Here is a 21,800-nt window from a genome sequence, read left to right on the forward strand (position 1 = left end):
ATTGATAGGGATGTGTCAGTCAGTTGCTTCGTGGTCAAAAGGGAACAGACTCCAATCAATTTCAGCAGCTGCTGCATAAATTTGGATTGGGGGACTTGCATGGTCTCTTTGGCCACTTCCACACATCTATATAAAATCCACATTGAACTGGATTATATGACAATGTGGACTCAAATAATTCAGTTCAAAGCAGATATTGTGGATTAACTGCTTTGATATCCTGGTTATATAACTGTGTGGAAGGGCCCTATGGATTCTTTAAACTAGGGACTACGTAGCGATCATGGATGCAAAATAGTAACAAAAATACAACTCTAGGTTATGCATTGTGACTGAGGATTCCAGTCCATTATTTTATCCTATTGTACTGATCAGCTGATAGATGTTTCAGAAGGTGTTTTCAAACACTATGGAGGAGGGATTTATACCTTACCCCATCCCTTTGCAATTGCTTATTAGACATAATTCATTCACAACACAATTTTAAGGGTTACAGCTGCCCAACTACATCTTGAAATGAAACAGTGCATGCCTCTCTCAGGCTGTTTTGTAGTTTACTGAATTAAACATCTGGGGCCCCTTCCATACAGCTGTATAAAATCCACATTGAACTGGACTATATGGCAATGTGGACTCAGACAATCCAGTTCAAAGCAGACATTGTGGTTTATTTGCCTTGATATTCTGGGTTATATGGCTGTGTGGAAGGGCCCAGGGGATATCTGTTGAATTTGCAAGCCATGGTACTTCATCCAGTCAAATGTGGAAAATGTCCCACCTATATCACAAAATTAGCAACACCAAACACATGCTGACCTTCTGGTTATACTTTCTATTATTTTAGCCAGACCTTTTACTTGTGGTATGTCCTTGGGGATGAAATACAAAGCATGAAGTTATTTTGAGGCCTGGTTTGAGATCAGATATTGACTGATTCATGGGTTTGGTTGTTTTTGGTTTGGAAAGAGAAACATAAACCATACAGGAAGTAATAAAAGTAGCATTACAGAACAAACTAAAAGAGCTTGGAAGCTCCATTACTTGGAAGGTGCCATTACTTGTAGTTAATTTTTGCTCTATTAAAATTTGAAATGATAAAAAACATTTGTTTACAATTTGACAAAATTTTCTCAAAATGCCTTAAACCAGTGGTTCTCAACCTGTGGCTCCCTAGATGTCTTGGCCTTCAACTCCCAGAAATCCTAACAGCTGATAAACTGGCTGGGATTTCTGGGGGTTGTCAGTCAAAACATCCGGGGACCCACGGGTTGAGAACCACTGCCCTAAACCATTGACAAGAGAAAAAATAGTCCAGTAGAGTCTCATTTATCCAACATAAACGGGCCGGCAGAATGTTGGATAAGCGAATATGTTGGATAATAAGGGATTAAGGAAAAGCCTATTAAAGATCAAATTAGGTTATGATTTTAAAAATTAAGCACCAAAACATCATGTTATACAACAAATTTGACAGAAAAAGTAGTTCAATACGCAGTAATGCTATGTACTAATTACTGTATTTACAAATTTAGCACCAAAATATCATGATGTATTGAAAACATTGACTACAAAAATGCGTTGGATAATCCAGAACATTGGATAAGCGAGTGTTATGGTTGAGCCTTATGGCTCCGATTCTGGGAGACGTGGTCGTAAGACTCCTCGGGAGTCAGACTCTCTTGAGGAGCGAAAAAGGAAGCGGCTGCGGGACTTATTTGCAGAACCAACTGATGAAGACTCCTTTGAGGGTTTTACCGAGGGAATGGAGGAAGAGATGGTTAGCTCAGAGGAGGATGATATGGAATGGACTCGTGTGAGGGAGGATTTGGGTGCCACCGGCAATAATAGTGTGGGAGGCGACTGGGGGGTTGCAGGATTAGACCCGTGGACGAGCTGGAGGGATGGGACGGGATCCACAGCTGGGGATGCTGTGGGGCGTAGTCAAAGGTGTTTTAGCTCTGATGAGGAGGATGATGATGAGGCACCTGGAATTAGGGTAACAGCTGACAGCGATGAGGAGTTGTAAACTGGCATAAAATGGGGTCTAGAATCCAGGGCTAATTGCGTTGGGCAAGGTAATCTGGACGAACGCTTGGGCTCTTGTTGGGAATTTCCTGAAGACGGGTGTGATTCGTTTGCTGAATACGTAAGTTACCAAGGACACTGGGCATAGACGGCGGGAGGAACTGTGTGGGCTTTTCCTGTGCAACTTGTGTTTAATCTTAATAGCTTGGACCTCCGTCGTCTTTTTGACGGACATTAATTGCCTACTCTGGATTGACGCTGGACTGACTGACTGACTGACTGACTGCGACCTCGGACTATCCCTTCTGTGATTATCGGTGGAACTGGTGAACTAAGACGTCTGTACCTGGCCTTCGACCTTGGACCGGATTGGGACCCCGCTGACTGCTTCTGCCCTGATTGATGTGTTTGAACCCGGAGTTCGCTTGCTACACGGAGGAGTAGCAACTTAGTTAATCAACCACAGCTGTTGAGTAGCAGAGAGAAATCTGCTGCCAGTTATTTACGTTTTATTGTATCTTTGTTTACCAGTTTTTGTTTGTTTTAAGTGCCAGGATGAAGTAAGCATTTTTGGTTTAACCCGGATTAAACTCCCGTTTAATCCGGTTTATCTTTTGAACTGTTTTTTAGTATCTTTTCGTATTGAAGGCGAGTGTTTGCCTAGCCCTTTGTCTTTTACAGGCATTTTTGGTTCTGTATCCTTAATAAACTGTGTTGAATCTTATCTAGTGGCGTTCTGTCTCTGACAGCGAGTGTTGGATAAGTGAGACTCTACTGTAAATATTAGTCATTAATGGAGGGGGGGGGGGAATATAATAGTTATTTTATTTTGCAAGAAGAATGTATCTATGGTTAAATTTCTCTCTAAAATAGATAACTTTTATTGTCTCTAGGTTGCTTTTGCTTTTATTAATTTATTATGTCCATTTTTATTTATTGTGTTCTGAGTGATATATTATAGTGTAGTATTGTACATGTTAGGTGCCCTCGGTAGCACAGAGGGTTAAACCTCTGAGCTGCTGAACTTGCTGACCAAAAGGTCGGCGGTTCGAATCCGAGGAGAAGAGTGAGCTCCCGCTGTTAGCCCCAGCTTCTGCCAACCTAATAGTTAGAAAACATGTAAATGTGAGTAGATCAAAAATACAGCTCCGGCAGGAAGGTAACAACGCTCCATGAAGTCATGCCAGCCACATGGCCTTGGAGGCGTCTATGGATAACGCTTAGAAATAGAAATGAGCACCAATCCCCAGAGTTGGACACGACTGGACTTAATGTCAGGAGAAAACCTTTTAACTTTACCTATTGTACATGTTATGCTACTATTGTGTGTCATTGTAAAAGCCGCCATGGGAAATGGAAGCGGGGTACAAATAAAGGTTTGTTGTTGTTGTTGTAAAATAACAGATAAAGTACAGTAGAGTCTCACTAAATGGGCCGGCAGAAGCTTGGATAAGCGAATATCTTGGATAATAAGGAGGTATTAAGGAAAAGTCTATTAAACATCAAATAAGGTTATGATTTTACAAATTAAGCACCAAAACATCATGTTGTACAACAAATTTGACAGAAAAAGTAGTTCAATAAGCAGTAATGTTATGTTGTTATGTTAGGAGAGCAAGCTAGCTGCAACCAGCTGCAATGAATCACTCTGACCAGGAGGTCATGAGTTCGAGGCCCTCTCGGAGCCTGTGTTTGTCTTGTCTTTGTTCTATGTTAAAAGGCATTGAATGTTTGCCTATATGTGTAATGTGATCCGCCCTGAGTCCCCTTCGGGGTGAAAAGGGCGGAATATAAATGCTGTAAGTAAATAAATAAATAAATAATTGTAATTACTGCATTTATGAATTTAGCATCAAAATATCATGATATATTGAAAACATTGACTACAAAAATGGCTTGGGTAATCCAGAAACTTGGATAAGCGAGGCTTGGATAAATGAGACTCTACTGTAATTACTTTTATTATCAAACTTTGGAACTGAGATGTTCAGACCCAGCTCATGGCTTCGCTGGGCCAATTTGTTGCCCTAATTTGCACATCGTCCTCCTTCATCAGGCAGCTAATCTCTAGTCTGAGTGGTACAATCAATACCAAAGCATGCACTTATGATGGCCTGGTTTGACTCTTTTGGCCCTTCCGCACAGCCATATAACCCAGAATATCAGGGCAGAAAATCCCTCAATATCTGCTTTGAACTGCGTTACCTGAGTCCACACTGCCATATACTGTATTCCAATTCAAAGCAGATAATATGGATTTTTATTCTGCTGTGTGGAAGGGGCCTTTCTGACTCAAAAAAAGTACATCACACATCCTGTTCCTTGTTTGGATCTGCAGTCAGACATTGATGCTACACTTGGGATAGAGGGAAAGGGCTGAAAAAGCTGCCCACCGGGGAGAATTGGAACTAGCCCGGTATGCCACTATCCCCGACATGGGTGTGGATGAACAGGCAAGAGCTCTGCAGGATTATTTTTAGCCATGGCACATATAAAAGGGACGAGAGCTGTGCATATCATATTCCAAGCCATGGACTTCCCTTCCCCTTCTCTGCTGTACTAATTCTACCTCTGGAACTGAGCCAGAAGCAGGAAGCCAACATTAGACCCTCCTATGAAAGCATCTTCATCAGATTTTATAAAAAATTGTGCATCCAAAATACAGCAAGTGAAGGAAAAATAACGTGTGTTTCATTTATAGATTGGAAAAACCACTCTCTTGGATCAAATACCAGAGGAAGTCTATACCAAAGGTGAGCAACACAGAGCTTGGGGGGACATGCACCCCTGCCTTTACTGTTATGAAAAACATCCAATTTGACTTTGAAACAGCGAATTCGTGCCTCATTTGCAAGTCTATTAGCGCTTCCAACATCTATCTTGTAAAGAAGAATATGGTTTGGGATATTTTAAAGGAACTGCTACTGGGTATCCATTTTCTCATTTAAAACATTTATGAGCGGAAGTTTCTTTACTCCATACAGTTCTGACAATCAGATTGCGCTAAAAGTTTTTTTTAAAGGAGGAAATCAATAGAGAGCTGAAAATACATTTACACACATTGATAGGTTAGCCATTTTTGTCATCGTGCTCATCACCACATAATGCTTAAACTAACCAGAAAAATCAGCAAAATGCTTATCAAATGTTTTTTTTTAAAGTTGTTTTAAAAGCACCGCTGATCTGGGACAACAAAAAATTAGATTTCAGGAATATTTTTTATTCTTGATGTGCAAAAAATTGTAGCAAGCATCGAAGCAGTGGTGGGTCACACACAGTTCAATGATTAAATTGCACTTGTCACTTTGTCTAGACTGAGTGCCCACCATTTCAACCCACAACATTTACTCTAAAATGCCTTGATATGTATGGCCCCAACATGTTTTGCTTCAATGTGTAACCTTTCCTGTTCCTTGCAAAAACTCACCAGTGGGTCAACAGTAGGTTTTTCAAACAAGGCTAATATGGCTCATCCAGCCATGGAAGCTACCAATTTGTTGTCTACACAGAGAGGATAATTATGGAATTGTCGTTCATTGTAGCACACACTTCAAAGACAGTTTGTGAGCTGTGTTCTCGAAGGCTTTCATGGCCGGAATCACTGGGTTGCTGTGAGTTTTCTGGGCTGTATGGCCATGTTCCAGAAGCATTCTCTCCTGATGTTTTGCCCACATCTATGGCATGCATCCTCAGAGGTTTTGAAGTCTGTTGGGCAAGTGGGGTTTATATATCTGTGGGATGCCCAGGGTGGAAGAAAGAACTCTTGTCTACTTGAGGCACATGTGAATGTTGCAGTTGGCCACCTTGATTAGCACTGAATAGCCTTTCAGCTTCAAAGACTGACTGCTTCCTGCCTGGGGGAATGCTTTGTTAGGAGGTATTAGGTAGCCCTGATAAGTTTCATGCCTGGAATTTTCCTGTTATTTTTAGTGTTATTCCTTATTTCCTGCCCTGATTTTAGAGTTTTTAAAATACTGTAACCAGATTTTGTCCATTTTCATGGTTTCCTCCTTTCTGTTAAAATTGTCCACATGGTGGTTGTTAGACAAGGAGGCTCCAGGCATGAAACAATCAGGGCCAGCTAACACCTCTCAACAAAGGATTACCACAGACAGGAAACAGCCATCCTTTGAAGCTGAAAGGCCATTCAATGCTAATCAAGGTGGCCAGTTGAAACATTCACACTTGCCTGAAGTAGACAAGAGTTCTTTCTTCCACCCTGGAAATTCCACAGATATATAAACCTCACTTGCCTAGTTTCCAACAGACTCACAACCTCTGAGGATGCCTGCCATAGATGTGGGTGAAATGTCAGGAGAGAATGCTTCTGGAACATGGCCATACAGCATGAAAAATTCACAGCAACCCAGTTAGTGAGCTATTTGTGTGTATGTGATTTCAAGTCACCTATTTTGATTTATGGCAATCCCATACATTTTGATGTGTTTTCTTATGCAACAAATACTCAGAATAACTCATTTTGATAATGATATTCAGTACATCTCTTTCTGTGTACACCTGTGAACAGCATAGTGTTTTGCTAAAAGCCCATTTGAGATAAGGTTTCAGTCAAAAATGAAATTTGCTAACAGTACACACTACCAATCAGCTCAATATTTTTTGTTAATAGGGAATTGATTATCTTCCAAAATCAAACAAATCACCAACTACATTGTTATATTCCTAAGCCCCAGTCAAAATTGAAGTGATCAAGTCCATATAATGCAGACAAAGCTGCAAAGTTCCAAGAAAGCTATCTAGAGGAGCGGGGAGGAGATCAAAAGTTTCCTAGTGCCATTTTTTTCTAGTCACTTACCGTGTTATGCACATAACAATTGCAACAATAATGGCTATCTGGACAGCTCCAATAATTGCTGCAATGAGGACATGTGTGAGTTTTTGTCTACTTGGTACCACATAAAGTATACTAAAGTCTGTCTTTTCACACTGCTGTCCTGTGTATCCAGATTCACACCTGGAAGAGAAGACCAAAGCATTCCTTAAATCACAAGGATAATTGTAACATATGTCATGTCGCATGATGTTGAAAATAGCCCAGAATTTCCAACTGCAGTAGAGTCTCACTTATCCAACATAAATGGGCCGGCAGACGTTGGATAAGCAAAAATGTTGGATAAGGAGGGATTAAGGAAAAGCCTATTAAATGTCAAATTAGGTTTTGATTTTACAAATTAAGCACCAAAACATCATGTTTACAACAAATCGACAGAAAAATCTGTTCAATACACGGTAACGTTATATAGTAATTACTGTATTTATGAATTTAGCACCAAAATATAGCAATGTATTGAAAACGTTGACTACAGAAACATTGGCTACTAACAAATTGACTACAAATAAAGATAGAATTGCATGAAATGAACTTACAATAACAACATTGTCGAAAATTAAATGCATAAAAACTTTAGTCTTTGCTGCCTAGAGAAACAGCTGTGGAACTGGGCGGGAGGCAGACTACATTGGATAATCCAGAACATTGGACAAGCGAATGCTGGATAAGTGAGACTCTACTGTAGTACAGAATTCATTTCCCTGAATTCTACAAGATTCGGCTAAGTAGTGCCTTGTTACATTTTAGCTTGGTAGCTGCCAGTTTGCTACTGAGCACAATTCAAAGCGCTGGCTTTAGCCTATAAAGCCCTAAACGGTTCCAGCCCAGTTTACCTGTTGAACGTATCTCCCTCTAAGAGCCAGTGAGGAGGTTAAGATCTTCTGGGGAAGCCCTGCTCACTGTCCCACCTCCTTCCCAGGTGTGGCTGGTGGGGACGAGAGATAGGGCCTTCTCAGTGGTGGCCCCTCGACAATGCAACTCCCTCCCTAGTGAAATTAGATCAGCCCCCTTCCTCCTGACCCTCAGGAAAAAGTTAAAAACTTGGATGTGGGACCAAGCGCTTGGTTAGGAATCTATCAGTGCAATGAGAGTATAGAGAATTGTACAATGACAATCTGGAACGGCCACGGGCTACGATATTGGACTGCGTGATCTCAAATAAGTGGTTTTAATGTTTGATATACTTTTAATGATTGTTTTAATATATATTTATTTTATTGATGTATGTTCTTATGGCATCAAATCGCTGCCTATATATGTGAGATGCCCTTACGGGAAAGGCGGGATATAAATATGGTAAATAAAAAAAGTTCTGAAGAATTCTATTGGCTGCCTATTCACTCATAAACTCAATTCAAGGTGATGGTGTTTACCTTTAAATGGCTTGGGAACCAAATATCTGAACCTGTGTCTCCTCCCATTTCCATCTGCTTGTGCACTGAGATTACCAAAGGAAGTGCTCCTCTGTGTGTTTTCTATAAGGGAAGTGCACTTAACTAGAAAACAACGGGGAGGGTTTTCTGTATGGCATTATCTTGACTTGGAAATGCTCTCTCATATGATCCATGTCACAACTTAAAACCCATTTGTTTGTATCTTTAATCTGGCCAATTACAGTTTCTATCCTCTCCATTGTATATTTAATGCCCAGGTTTGTGCAGGGGTAGGATCTTCTATTTAATTTTTAATTACAATGCCCTGAAAACCTCTTTGAAATAACAGCATAGTATGCAAAAAATGAAAATAAGTTAATGGCTTGGCACACTGAGTTGGGGAGGGGAACACAAAATCCCACTGAGCCTTTCGCCCAAGACCCCAATTTACTGCAAACTGCATCTTCAATATGAATAAGACTTGTATTTTTCATTTTAGTTTAATCAATTAATGGGGAGTCTGCCATGTTCATAACACAGCAGGCACAAGTGGAATTAGGTTAAGAATAGGCACCTGTAGTTTGAGATTATTATTTATAGTCATTATAACATAATACACACTCATTAGGAGCACTTAATATCACATATTTGATAATATGATAATTATTAAAGATAATAGATTAGAGCAGTAAAATAAAATATTGAAATAATGTCAATTATTTTAAAATGATCTAATTTTAATTAGCTTTTTATTCTATTGTTACTTAATCTTTGTAAGTTGCCTTGAGCCCTAGGCTGGAGAAAAGGCGAGATGAGGATGATGAAGAAGAAGATTTCTGTACTCTTTCTCATTAATAAGTACAGTTGAACAACAACAAGGTCATGTTTCTCAACTAGGAGTGAGAAGCCTCTAAAACAGTGGTTCTCAACCTGTGGGCCGTGGCCCAGCAGTGGGCCATGAGAACAAAAATCTGGTCCGAGAACCTCCTTCCTCTTTATTTATTTTATTTTATTTCTGCTCCTTTCCGCAGAGCTGACCATTGCATTGGATAGACCACATCAGCTCCAGATTATTAAATATGGTTTTTTTGTGGGTGGGCAGATGGTAGCTACTGGATGGCATATGTTCTGTACCAGAAACAAGAGCTGATGTGGTCTATCCAATGCAATTTTCTGAATCAGCACCCCAAATAACCAAATTGAATCTAAAGTTGACGAAAACCTGATTCGTAACCCTTTTGGTACTAATGTTGGAGAGTGGTCCCTGGACAAAATGGTCCCTGGTTAAAGTGATTTCCCATCAAAGTGGTCCCTGGTCAAAAAAAAGGTTGGGAACCACTGCTCTAAAAGGACCTTTGCTGTGACTATTGCCACCTGGGACATATGCACAAAAATATACAATATTAATGAAACTGTATTTTTTAAACTTGGGCAGTCTCCAAATAGTGCTTTTAATGTTCTCTTGCAAAGGAGGAGATTTGTAAGCCAGTGGAGTTTAGGACAGAACAATCTTTCTTTCCTTGTGACCCAAATGATGTGGCAAAGGACCCTTGCCTGATGTGACGGAAAGGTTTAGTTCATCTTGGTCTCGGGGACCCTGAAAGAACAAGGATCTCTGCTTCAACAGTGCTAATAGCAAAGTAAAGAGAAGTAATCCCAATCAAGAATTCCTTCCTCAGTGGCTCTGGAACAGTTTGGAGCATTGTTCCCACAATAAGGGTAGCATGGAAGCAACAACCTGAAATTCCCCACCTTTCCAATAATCCTAATCTAGCCTCTCCAATCCACCCCAAGACTCCATAGTTTATTCTTAGGTGTATTTGTGTATTTGCATGTTTGACTCCTGATCAACCGTCTACTAACCGATGGAGCTCCGGGGAACAAAATATTGCAAATCCCAAATGGTTTGACTTACCGGCAAGAAGCTTTTTGTGTAGAATATATGAATTCACACTTCCCATGGATGCAATAGGTACTTAAACTTTCCGAGCAAGGAATGTGGTTTCCAATATAGATGTCTTCTCTTTGATCACTTGCATCTTTGAAGGAGGAAGAAGAAGAGAAAAGATGCAAATATAGATATAAGTTGACAAGCTAGCAACCTAAGTGAACTTCTTATACATATATTAATAAGTTCAAAATACATTAAACTCCAAATATAGTCACCATGTCTCCTCTAAACGAGAGACAGAAACCACAGGAGACAGAAACCATAACTGAGTCCTATAGGGACTGCTATTGCTTGCATTTTTCTCTCCTGTGCTACCTTTGGCCATACTGTCTGCTCAATAGAAATTACATGTTAGGCAAAACCAATTACCTCCTAGTTTGTATTTGAGATTATATTTAGCTGGCATCATCTCCACCACAAAAGGTTTCTCGAGTTCTAAGTTTTCAATCACAAGCAAAAAGAGCAAGTCGTTAATATCAACAGAGAAGAAGGAAATCAAAGTTTCAATTGGTTTTTAGGAATTTCTTCCATCCTAATGTTCTGAAATAGGTCTTGGAGGTTACACATCCAGACAGAAGAGGTTCACTAAAGCAGCTAAACCACAAAGATATCAGCATGAAGGAAGTTGCTTGTATTGGATTTGAATGCTGAACATATTCTTGAACCTTTCAGCTTTGAAACTACCAAGATGGAAGCAAATGAAGTCAAAATCCGTAATACCAGAAAAGTTCAATGATTGTATCCTGGTTCTGTCTATGAAATAGGGGGGAGAAAACAGAGATGTGCCAAGATATGGTAAAGCAATAATGGTATAAGATAATGGTATAGCAATAGAGGGAGCCAAGGCAGCTAGATAAGAGAAGGATTTGGAGCTGTGCCCAAACATTTTTCAAGGAGTGCCACAGACTGTTTGCACAAGGCGGTCTTGGGAACCTCCTTCCATAGCAACCATGCATCTATACCAGTGGTTCCCAACCTGTGGGCCATGAGACCTAAAATAAGGGCTGCGAGACATGCGGAGAAAATCAGCTCTAGATTATTAAATATGGTTTTCTGTGCGCAGGCAGATGGCAACTACTGGATGGCATATCTTCTGTATCAGAAACTAGAACTGGTGAGTTCTATGCAATGCAATTTTCTGAATCAGCACACCAAATAACCAAAACGAATCTAAAGCTGACCAAAAACTGATTTGTAATCCTTTTCGTACTAATGTTGGAGAGTGGTCTCCTGTCAAAGTGGTCCCTGGTCAAAAAAAGATTGGGAACCACTGATCTATACTGTAAAATTAATGTAGTTTGACACCACTTTAAATGCCATCATTCAGTCTTATGGAATAATGGGAGTTGTAAGTTCGGAGTGAGTGAGCGCCCGCTGTTAGCTCCAGCTTCTGCCAACCTGGCAGTTCGAAAACATGCAAATGTGAGTAGATCAATAGGTACCGCTCCGGCAAGAAGGTAACAGCGTTCCATGCAGTCATGCCGGCCACATGACCTTGGAGATGTCTACGGATAATGCCTGTTCTTTGGCTTAGAAATGGATATGATCACCAACCCCCAGAACTGGACTTCACGTCAGGGGAAACCTTTACCTTTAAGTTCAGAGTCACTTCTCTGATAAAGAGTACTGATGCCTCACCAAACTATGCCTCCCAGGATTTGTTAGCATTGAGCCATGACAGTTAAAGTGATGTCAAATCATATTAATTCTACAGTGTAGATAAGCCTCAAAGATTTTTTTTAAATTACATAACTGGCTAGCTATAAAAGGACAAGTCAGCCACATCATTTCAGCCAAAAAACACTGTAACCTGAATTGGGTTGGTTCACATATATATGTGTGATTTCTCCACACAACTGCTGCTCCTTTCTTACTCTGCATTTCTTACTCTCTCCATTGGTGTGGAATTTGCATGACCCCACCCACTGCCTCTCCCTTAACCCTTTCCTATTCTTTTTGATGGCACACAGCAAATAGAGAAATTGGTCAGCAACTAAACATACTAGAGAGGTTTGGAGAGAATTCACCCTGATTCATAGGAGTTGTAGGGACCGGGATGTCTAGTTCACCTGCACTCTGAACTCCACCAACGATGGACTGGGAACTAACTTAGCACACAGAACCCTCATGAGCAACAAAAAATATTGGAGATCTTTGGAGGGATTTATAGGAGTTGTAATCCATCTTCATCCAGAGTGCACTATGAATTCAAACAATGATGGATCTGGACCAAACTTGGCATGCATACCTGATGTGCCCAAATTTGAATACTGGTGGGTTTTGAGGGGAATTGGCCAGGACTATTTGCAGTTGTAGGTACTGGGATCTATAGTTCACCTGCAATCAATGAGAACTCTGAACTCCATCAAAGATGGAACTGGACCAAACTTGGCACACAGAGCCCCCATAACCAGCAAAAAAATACTGGAGGACTTTGGCAAAAATTCACCTTGATTTGGGGGAGTTGGGAATTCACCTACATTCAGAGTGCACTATGAACCCAAATACTGATGGATTGGGACCAAACTTGGCACACATACCCAATATGCCAAAATTTGATTACTGGAGGGGTGTGGGAGGAACTGACCGTCCTTTCTGGGATTTGTAGTTCACCCGCAGCCAGAGAAACTGTGACCTTCACCGATGATGGAACTGGACCAAATCTGCCACATAAAACCCCCATGACTAACTCAACCTACTGGAGGGGTTTGAGGGGACTGACTCATCATAGTGGGAGTTGTAGTTTACCCTACAACCCGAGAGCACATTGAACCCCACTGATGAAGCATCTTGAGCAAATCTGCCCAAAATAACAAACTTTAAGTACTGATGGAATTTCTAGGGATTAACCTCGCATGATGTTAGTTGTAGTAAATCTACAACCTTATGCATTTTGTACAATTAAAAAAAAGACTTTTTCAAATAACCTGGGCAACACCGGGTACCCAAGCAAGTGTAATAATAAAAATATAATTAAAGCAATTAAAAATACTGGAACACTTTGAGCAAAACATGGCAAATTACAATGGTACAGACAAACCAACTAAAATGCACAGGTCAGTAGTTGACATCAAAAGCAATTTTCTGAACATTTCACATAAGAAGGAAGACAAACGAACAGTGGTTAAAATAAAAGGATCTTTGTCCGCTAGTGAGAGGAAACTGCCTAATTCTTCATCCTAGGATCAGCCACCATAAAGGCTCTCCGCTGTCCCCGCTGGACTAAACAATCAGACATTTTATTCTTATCAAGTAACATCCAAGTATATTAAACAAACAAATGATTTAAAAGCAGGAAAATAAGGAAAGACTGGATACAATCTAACTCTTTTCATCTTTGGCCAAGGTGTAGTGGTTAGTTTAATTAATCTGAAATTAATTGCCTAACCTGAAAAGGGTGTGACCTTGTTATTGAAAAATGGCTCTCCATTCTTTCTGCCAAATACAACTTCAAAACCTCAAAGTCTTTCCATCCTTTCTTTTCATTGTCGAATCATTTTCAGCAATAAACCATAAAAGGGGGAGAGAAAGTGACAGAAGGAGGAAATTGCTTTTCTGTAGAAGTATCTTCCTGGTTTCTTCCTGTTTTAAAAGTCACCTTTAAATCTAAAGTGCAGAACACAGGAAATCTATTTTGCAGGAATAAGTCATTTCTTAGAAAAATACATGAAAGCTTCCTTTCCCCCTTCTTTAATAACAAGAATGTGTTTAGCATTAATGTAGGAACACAAAGGAACAACAGCATAACACCATTCTTGGACTTGGGGGAAAAAGCAGTTAAAGGAATACAACATCAGTTCATTTGAGACTATTTATATGCTAAATTTCCCTGAATAAATAAAAACAGCTTTATTATACAAATGTCTCATAGCAGAACTGCCAGGGCCATTCGAGTTGTTTGTAAAGTGGTATTTGTTCGTGCAAAATTGCATCACTTTGGAAGAAATTGGAGGCAGCCAGACACTTTTAACATGTTTAACTAAACTATTAAAAATTCAAAATGTTTTCATATAAATACTTTCTGAAACACAAGGAAATGAGCAAAAATGTATGTGCCCTGCTAAAATTGCCGACTTCTAGGAGACCACTGAGCTACTGAACTTGCTGACCGAAAAGTCAATGGGTCAAATCCGGCGAGCGGGGTGAGCTCCCGTTGTTAGCCCCTGCTTCTGCCAACCTTGCAGCTTGAAACATGCAAATCAAAACAATCAATAGGTACCACTCCAGTGGAAAGGTAACAGCGCTCTATGCAGTCATGTTGGCCACATAACCTAGGAGACGTCTACGGGCAACGCCGGCTCTTTGGCTTAGAAATAGAGATGAATACCAACCCCCAGAGTCGGACACAACTAGACTTAATGTCAAGGAGAAACCTTTACTACGTAGGAGACAAAACCTACTCCATAACTAATAGAGTGAGGCATCTAGTGTTAGAAGCGTACCTTTGACATCCGGTCGATACTGCATCCCATCATCCTTCTTTCCCAATAAGCTGGTGTCATCTGAATCTGTTTGTGGGGAAATATTAAAAATAAAAGAGAAGAACCAAAGGCAATTATTGATTTTGGCAAGGAGATCACTGAACAGCAGGACACTGATATACACAATATGACCTAAATTCTATTTAAGCTCCAATTAGACTTACTGAATCAGTTGAACTTATCTACTAAGTCAAAAATGATTTTCTTATCTGGCTGCAAAAGAAACCCTTCCACACTGAACAATATCACAATATTCCATTTTAGCTATCATGGCAATATCCCATAGAATCCTGGGATTTGTATTTTCATGAGATATTTACAATTTTCTGCCAGAGAGCTCTAGTGCTTCTAAGAAAACGACAAACTGCGGAATTTCACCAGATGGGAAGATAGTGAATTATTTTTATGGTGTGAAAGAGCCCAAGATCTGTCCTTAATTTCATCACCACTTCATCACATTTACTAAAGTCCACTGAATGCTACTCTTAAAGTCTGGGAAGCCATTATTCCCATCACATTAGTTTGGCTTCAAGTGTAGGATAGAGCATTCTTTGCATATTTTAAATGTGGGGGCTAGCCTTCTTTTAAAACCTTTGAGGAGGTGTTGGGGAAGTGGACTCTTGGTAATGATATCAATGTTTGGCCAATTCTCTAATGTGATGGCATTTCTTGCTCCCAGCTTTAAAATGAAACGTTTCCCAATTTGTGGGAGGGGAAGATTTGGGAGGAGCCAAAAGTACCTTTGTTAGGGAAAGCATTACCTTTTGTTCACTGAGTTTTTAGTTTGCCAAAACAATTTTTTTAAAAAAAATATCCTTTCCAGGTCCTCTCCTTTCCTCCCCTTCCTTCCGTGATATATTTGTGCCTTGTGTTGGATGGGAAAGTCGGGAGTGAAGGATTATTATTATTATGCCGTATCTCCATGTTGTGCAGTCTTGGGAGTTATAGTTTTCTAAGATCCATACCCTTCTCTTGGTGCATTTACACTATCAAATGAATGTTGGACCTTACTTTAAATACCATAGCTCAATACTATGCAGTCCTGGAAGTTATAATTTTCCAAGGTCCATAACCTTCTCTGTGGGACAGCCGAGAGAGAGCGAATTGCCACTTTTTCCCCTGCTTCCTTGCTTCCGGAATGGAAGACAGGTAACAGCTGACATTTCAAAGAGAGGTTTGTCCCCACAAACAGGACAGAGGGATGGTGGACGGTGCCTAGCGATTAAAGTGTGATGGCAAATGTACTAAAAGAATGCTGAGTGCTACTGATACATTAAATAGTGTGAAGATAGTAGGGAAATCATCCATTTCATTCCAACACTGAGTCAGGTTGAGATCTACACTTCCCAGCTTCAATGTGATTAAGTGGTCAGTTTGACCCCTGGGAGAATTGGAAGGCCCTCACTCTCCCAAGATTTGGTCCCATTTTCTGCAGAAACAGAGAATCAGGTGCAGGCAGTGAAATGTAGTCATAACAGACTACTTTATACTTCACAATCGGAAGTATAAAGACAAAAGAATATGAAACAGTGGCTTCCTTTTTCCTTCAGTCATTCCTAGTAGTGCCTTAATCCCCACAGTGCGATGACATTATTTTGTCAAATTCCTCCGTTTTATAGAAACCGCCACAAGGTTAAGTTATGTTCTGTGCATTCCATAATTCCACAACAGCATAGAAAAGAGCAGATGCTTCTGATTACTATGGACATAAAAACATAAAAACAGTGTGCTGACAAGGTGGGTAGAAGTCTCAGAAGCAAAAGAGTCGGGTTGATAAGATGTCCAGGGGCCAAAGGTTGGCTCCTTATTGCTGAAAGAGCTGACTGTCCCCGCTCTTTCTTTTAAATCAATTATTCAGAATAAGTTAAAGTATGAACACTTGCCTGTCTTTTTCAATACATGGCTCAGATTTATTAATTAATCTTTCTGACAGAGTCCTGAACATAACAACTGAGAATTGTCTGCTTCTTTATCTTCCATGTACATTTCACAAAAACCACTGGAGATGTGTAAAGAGAGAAGCAGGTGTGTGCAATGACAAAGCGACAATACACATGGCTGTGAATGCATGAACACACCTGGAACCATCGGACTTCCTTGTAACAAGGTTATATTCTCAGAAAAAGTGGGTCCACTTTATGGTTCAGATATGTGGATGACACCTTCACCATTTGGAGCTATGGGGAAGAAGAACTAAACAAGTTCCTGGATCATCTCAACAACATCCACCCAAATATCCAGTTCACCATGGAAAAAGAAAATGAGGGAAAACTACTATTTCTAGATGTCTAGTTGAGAGTGCTCCAGAGGACTCTCAGATACTATGTGCCTTCCTCCCCCATTCTTTTGGCATAAGGATGCGGTGGGCTGCCATGTCCTTCTGCTAAGAGGACAGGGAAAATAAGGAGGGACTGAGGTAAGCACCCAAGGAGATGCATCTGGCCCCCGGGCTTCAGTTTGCCCATGCCTGGTACAGGGAAACTCATGAAGAAACATAACCTACAAACAATTACCAGGAAAATTCAACAAATGCTACATTCAGCAAAGGGTAAGAGGAATGCTCTCACCACTGCAGGAGTCTACCGTATATCATGCAGATGTGAACAAGTCTACATAGAGACCACCAAACGCAGCAAGCAAACACGAATCAAAGAACACGAAAGGCTCTGCAGACTAATTCAACCAGAGAATTCAGCCATAGCAGAGCACTTGATGAACCAACCTGGACACAGCATATTATTTGAGAACACAGAAATGCTGGACCGCTCTGACAATCACTATGTCAAATTACACAGAGAAGCCATTGAAATCCACAAGCATGCGGACAATTTCAACAGAAAAGAGGAAACCATGAAAATGAACAAAATTTGGCTACCAGTATTAAAAAAAACAGCAGTATCAAGACAGCAAATTAAGAACACCACTCAGAAACAGGGGAATTCCAGACTTCCATCAATCAAGTGCCAGTTAGCACCTCCCAAACAAAGGATTCCCCTCCCTCCCCCTGCAAACAGCAACAGCCAAGCTTTGAAGCTGCAAGGCTTTTCAATGCTAATCAAGTTGGCTAAGTGCAACATTCACACTTGCCTCAAAGAGTTCTTCTCCCACCCTGGACATTCCACAGATATATAAACTCCACTGCGTCATTTCCAACAGATCTCATAATCTCTGAGGATGCTTGCCATAGATGTAGGTGAAACACCAGCAGAAAATGCTACTGGAACATGCCCGAAAAACTAACGGAAACCCAGTGATGCTGGCCATGAAAGCCTTCAACAACATGTATCTAATGTTTTTTCCCCTCAAAAATGTCTATTATAGAGCAGGCATGAGAATCATGTAGTCCTCCAGATGCTGCAACTAACAGCAATTCTAGTCATCATGGCCATGGGTGAGGGATTTTGGGAGTTGTAGTGTAGCAATATCTGGAGGCAGACATGATTCCTACTTGTGAAAATGAACCAACCAATGTGCCAGAAGCCAGAAGAGACTCTGAAAGAATACAAGAGGGAGGAAGAGAAAAAATGAGGTCTTGTTCTCTGGGCAGGTTTATGTGCAGTGTGCACAGGAATTCATTTATGTTTTTTTTCTCAAGCTCTAATCTAGCCCCTGAGCAGCCTGAGAGACCATGAAGCGGACCTCTGCTTTAAAGGTTTGAGGGCCCCTATCTTAACACCCCGGTGGCAAAGTGTGTTAAAGCACTGAGCTGCTGAACTTGCAGACGGAAAGGTCCCAGGTTCAAATCCCGGAAGCGGAGTGAGCACCTGCTGTTGCTCCAGCTTCTGCCAACCTAGCAGTTTGAAAACATGCCAATGTGAGTAGATCAATAGGTACCGCTCTGGCAGGAAGGTAACGGCGCTCCATGCAGTCATGCCAGCCACATGACCTAGGAGGTGTCTACGGACAACGCCGGATCTTCGGCTTAGAAATGGTGATGAGCACCAACCCCCAGAGTCAGACATGACTGGACTTAACGTCAGGGGAAACCTTTACCTTATCTTAACGTCATTGAACAATAATATTTCTTCGGTTATCAAATAAACCAGGTCACTGTCAAATAACACTATTTTCCTAGCTAGTGACGGTGAAACAGTTCTTAGGATGTCTCCACTGTTAGGTTCAGTATGAGACTTGCTTTTCAACTTCCAACTTTTAATTATGTGACCTGCCCTAAAACCACGTCCAATGAAATACAGTTATAAATATTTTAAACAAACCAAAAAAACTGTCATTTAATTCAGAGTTAATTTAATCAAAATGGGGAATGCACCTTTCGTGATCAAGAATATGCAAATGATTGTGTTCTGAACTGATTATTTCCCACAAACTATCATGTGAAATTCAGTAATAATAATAATAATAATAATAATAATAATAATAATAATAATAAATAGTCATTTTTTTAAACCGCCCTAGCTCCCTGTAGAGACTCAGGGCGGTTTCCAAAAGCATGGCAACCATTCAATGCCAAAAGAAAACCATACAAACAGTTTACATTAGGATGAGGCACATTAGACAATATAAACAACCTAACTGTAACTTAATAAACAAAATGACAACAAATAAAATAAAGACTAAAAAATAAAAATCAGAAATAAAAATAAAATAAAAAACATCATAAAATAAAACAACACTGATAAACACACTAAAAATAAAATATAAATAAAACCAAGTACATGGAAACTCTATCAGGTGAGGTTCATAAGCTGGTGCCAGAAGTAGAGAAGCATTGCATTGTCTTTTTCCTTCAGTGTAACCACCTGACTATGTCATCTAGGTTGATTTATACCATCTGAGGTCTATTATTCCCTATAAGGCTGGCTGTGTGGCTTCCTCGCACAAACCTTTTGGCTGCATCGCATAATCCCAAAGGATGCCAGACCACGAGAACATATCTCATTTTTTTTCTAACACTCCTCAGCTATTTTGACAGTAAATGCAATTTCCATTGTGAAACATAGGGCCTTTTATGCAAGGGCAGTGAGGTGTGCTTGACTGCATTTTATCCCTGGATATTCCTTCAAGCCCTGAAACACCAATAAATGGTGTGGCGGAGAAGACCGGAGAAGAGGGGAGGAGAAAAGGACTAGCATTGCTGCTCTCGGCCTCTTCTGCTGGCTTGAATGCTCTGGTGTTTGAACCACACAGCAGGGGAGAAGAGAAACAGCAAAGAGGTCCAATAAATAAATATTCATGGTAGGGTGTTTTTCACCACTACTGAAGTCACAGACAAATATCCAATAATATCAGTGCTGTCTATCAAAACAGGTGACAGCCCTATAACGCGAGACATTCCCTGTCGGCAGCCAGGGGCAGAACGTAATACAATGTGTGCTTATTGTACTAAAATCGACAGAGAACAGACTCATGAGTGGCATTATAAAGTGCAAGAATTAGGAAGATGCTCATTCCCACCCCCCACCCCCCCCAGGATTGTGCCTTCTTCCACTTAAAATGAAAATGGTAGAGCATCACAATTTGTTACCATCACATACATACATACAGTAGAGTCTCACTTATCCAACACTCACTTATCCAACATTCTGGATTATCCAACGCATTTTTGTAGTCAATGTTTTCAATACATCGTGATATTTTGGTGCTAAATTCGTAAATACAGTAATTATTACATAGCATTACTGCGTACTGAACTACTTTTTCTGTCAAATTTGTTGTAGAACATGATGTTTTGGTGCTTAATTTGTAAAATCATAACCTAATTTGATGTTTAATAGGCTTTTCCTTAATTCTTCCTTATTATCCAACATATTAGCTTACCCAACATTCTGCCAGCCCGTTTATATTGGAAAAGTGAGACTCTACTGTATATATATTTATATTTGTGTCAGGAGCAACTTGAGAAACTGCAACACCCTGTGGCACAGTGGGTTAAATCTTTGTGCCGGCAGGACTGCTGACTGATAGGTCAGCGTTTCGAATCCAGGAAAAGCAGGTGAGCTCCCTCTGTCAGCTCCTCATGCGGAGACATGAGAGAAGCCTCCCATAGGATGGCAAAACATCAAATATCTGGGTGTCCCCTGGGCAACGTCCTTGCAGACGGCCAATTCTCTCACACCAGAAACGACCATCATTATATGAATTAATATTATTTCAAATGAACATTGCATGATTTCACCTACTGTACTGACTTTATGCAGAGTCCATTCTGCTATTGGTAGCTATCAGAGAGGACCAGAAAATAAACAGGGCCACGAGGAACACACGTTTCCTTCTGGAAATCTTACTCAGCAACTCCCCAGGCTTTTCACATTTCACCTCCTATTGACAGACACTTTCTTTAAAACCATAAGAACTAGCAATGTGAGTGTGTATACAGAGTTGCTATGAGTTTTCCAGCCATGTTCCAGAAGTATTCCTTCCTGACTTTTCACCCACATCTATGCCATCCTCAGAGGTTGTGAGGTCTGTTGGAAACTATGCAAGTGAGGTTAATTTCCCACAGACCCCACAACTTCTGAGTATGCCTGCCATAGATGTGGGTGAAACTTCAGGAGAGAATGCTTCTGGAACATGGCCATACAGCCCAGAAAACTCACAGCTACCCAGTAAAAGCCTTTGACAACATATGAATGTGTATGCATTTTCCAAGAAAACACAGAGCCCTTGGAGCAACCTAATTCTGTACCTATTTTAACTTCACCAAAATCAAACAGCGAGCCACCAACATCCTAGTAAATGGTACTATCTGGTGAGAAAAAAAACCTTAGAAGTACCTGAGCAATGTCCAAGGTGCCTGATGTCAATTTGTTCTTGTCTCAGGCAAGAGGCTTCTCGAACAAAACACGGGTTGTTATAGGAACTTCCATCAGATGCACAAACAGGGTTGAAGCTGTAGCCACTACAGTCTATGTTGCATACACACCTGTATACACAAACATATAGTTAGTTAGCAACCACTCACTTCAGACACGTCATTCTTCTGCTTGTACAAATGCTTCAAAAGGCAACCATAACATCAAGAGATATATGTACTTCACTTAGTCAGAATGATGAATAGAACTATCTTATATGTATTCATGAATCCAAGGAGGGTATCCCATAATAGTGAGATGCAGTCTCATTCCTATAGCCAAGCATCTCATCTGCTAGGGATGATC

At 40.4% G+C, this 21,800-nt stretch overlaps 1 protein-coding gene across 1 annotated transcript in view; it reads right to left on the minus strand.

Annotated features, from left to right (window-relative positions):
• Positions 1–21,800, minus strand: part of tmeff1 (transmembrane protein with EGF like and two follistatin like domains 1) — a 151,849-nt gene that overhangs the window by 2,815 nt on the left and 127,234 nt on the right. Inside the window, exons 6-9 of the mRNA XM_003219828.4 lie at positions 21,417–21,565; positions 14,644–14,709; positions 10,166–10,289; positions 6,842–7,000 (exon numbers count right to left, since the gene is read on the minus strand). Coding sequence (XP_003219876.2) covers positions 6,842–7,000; positions 10,166–10,289; positions 14,644–14,709; positions 21,417–21,565 — 498 coding nt within the window. The remainder of the gene's footprint in view (positions 1–6,841; positions 7,001–10,165; positions 10,290–14,643; positions 14,710–21,416; positions 21,566–21,800) is intronic.

This window comes from Anolis carolinensis, chromosome 4 (assembly GCF_035594765.1).
Source record: "Anolis carolinensis isolate JA03-04 chromosome 4, rAnoCar3.1.pri, whole genome shotgun sequence".
Classification (NCBI taxonomy): domain Eukaryota; kingdom Metazoa; phylum Chordata; class Lepidosauria; order Squamata; family Dactyloidae; genus Anolis; species Anolis carolinensis.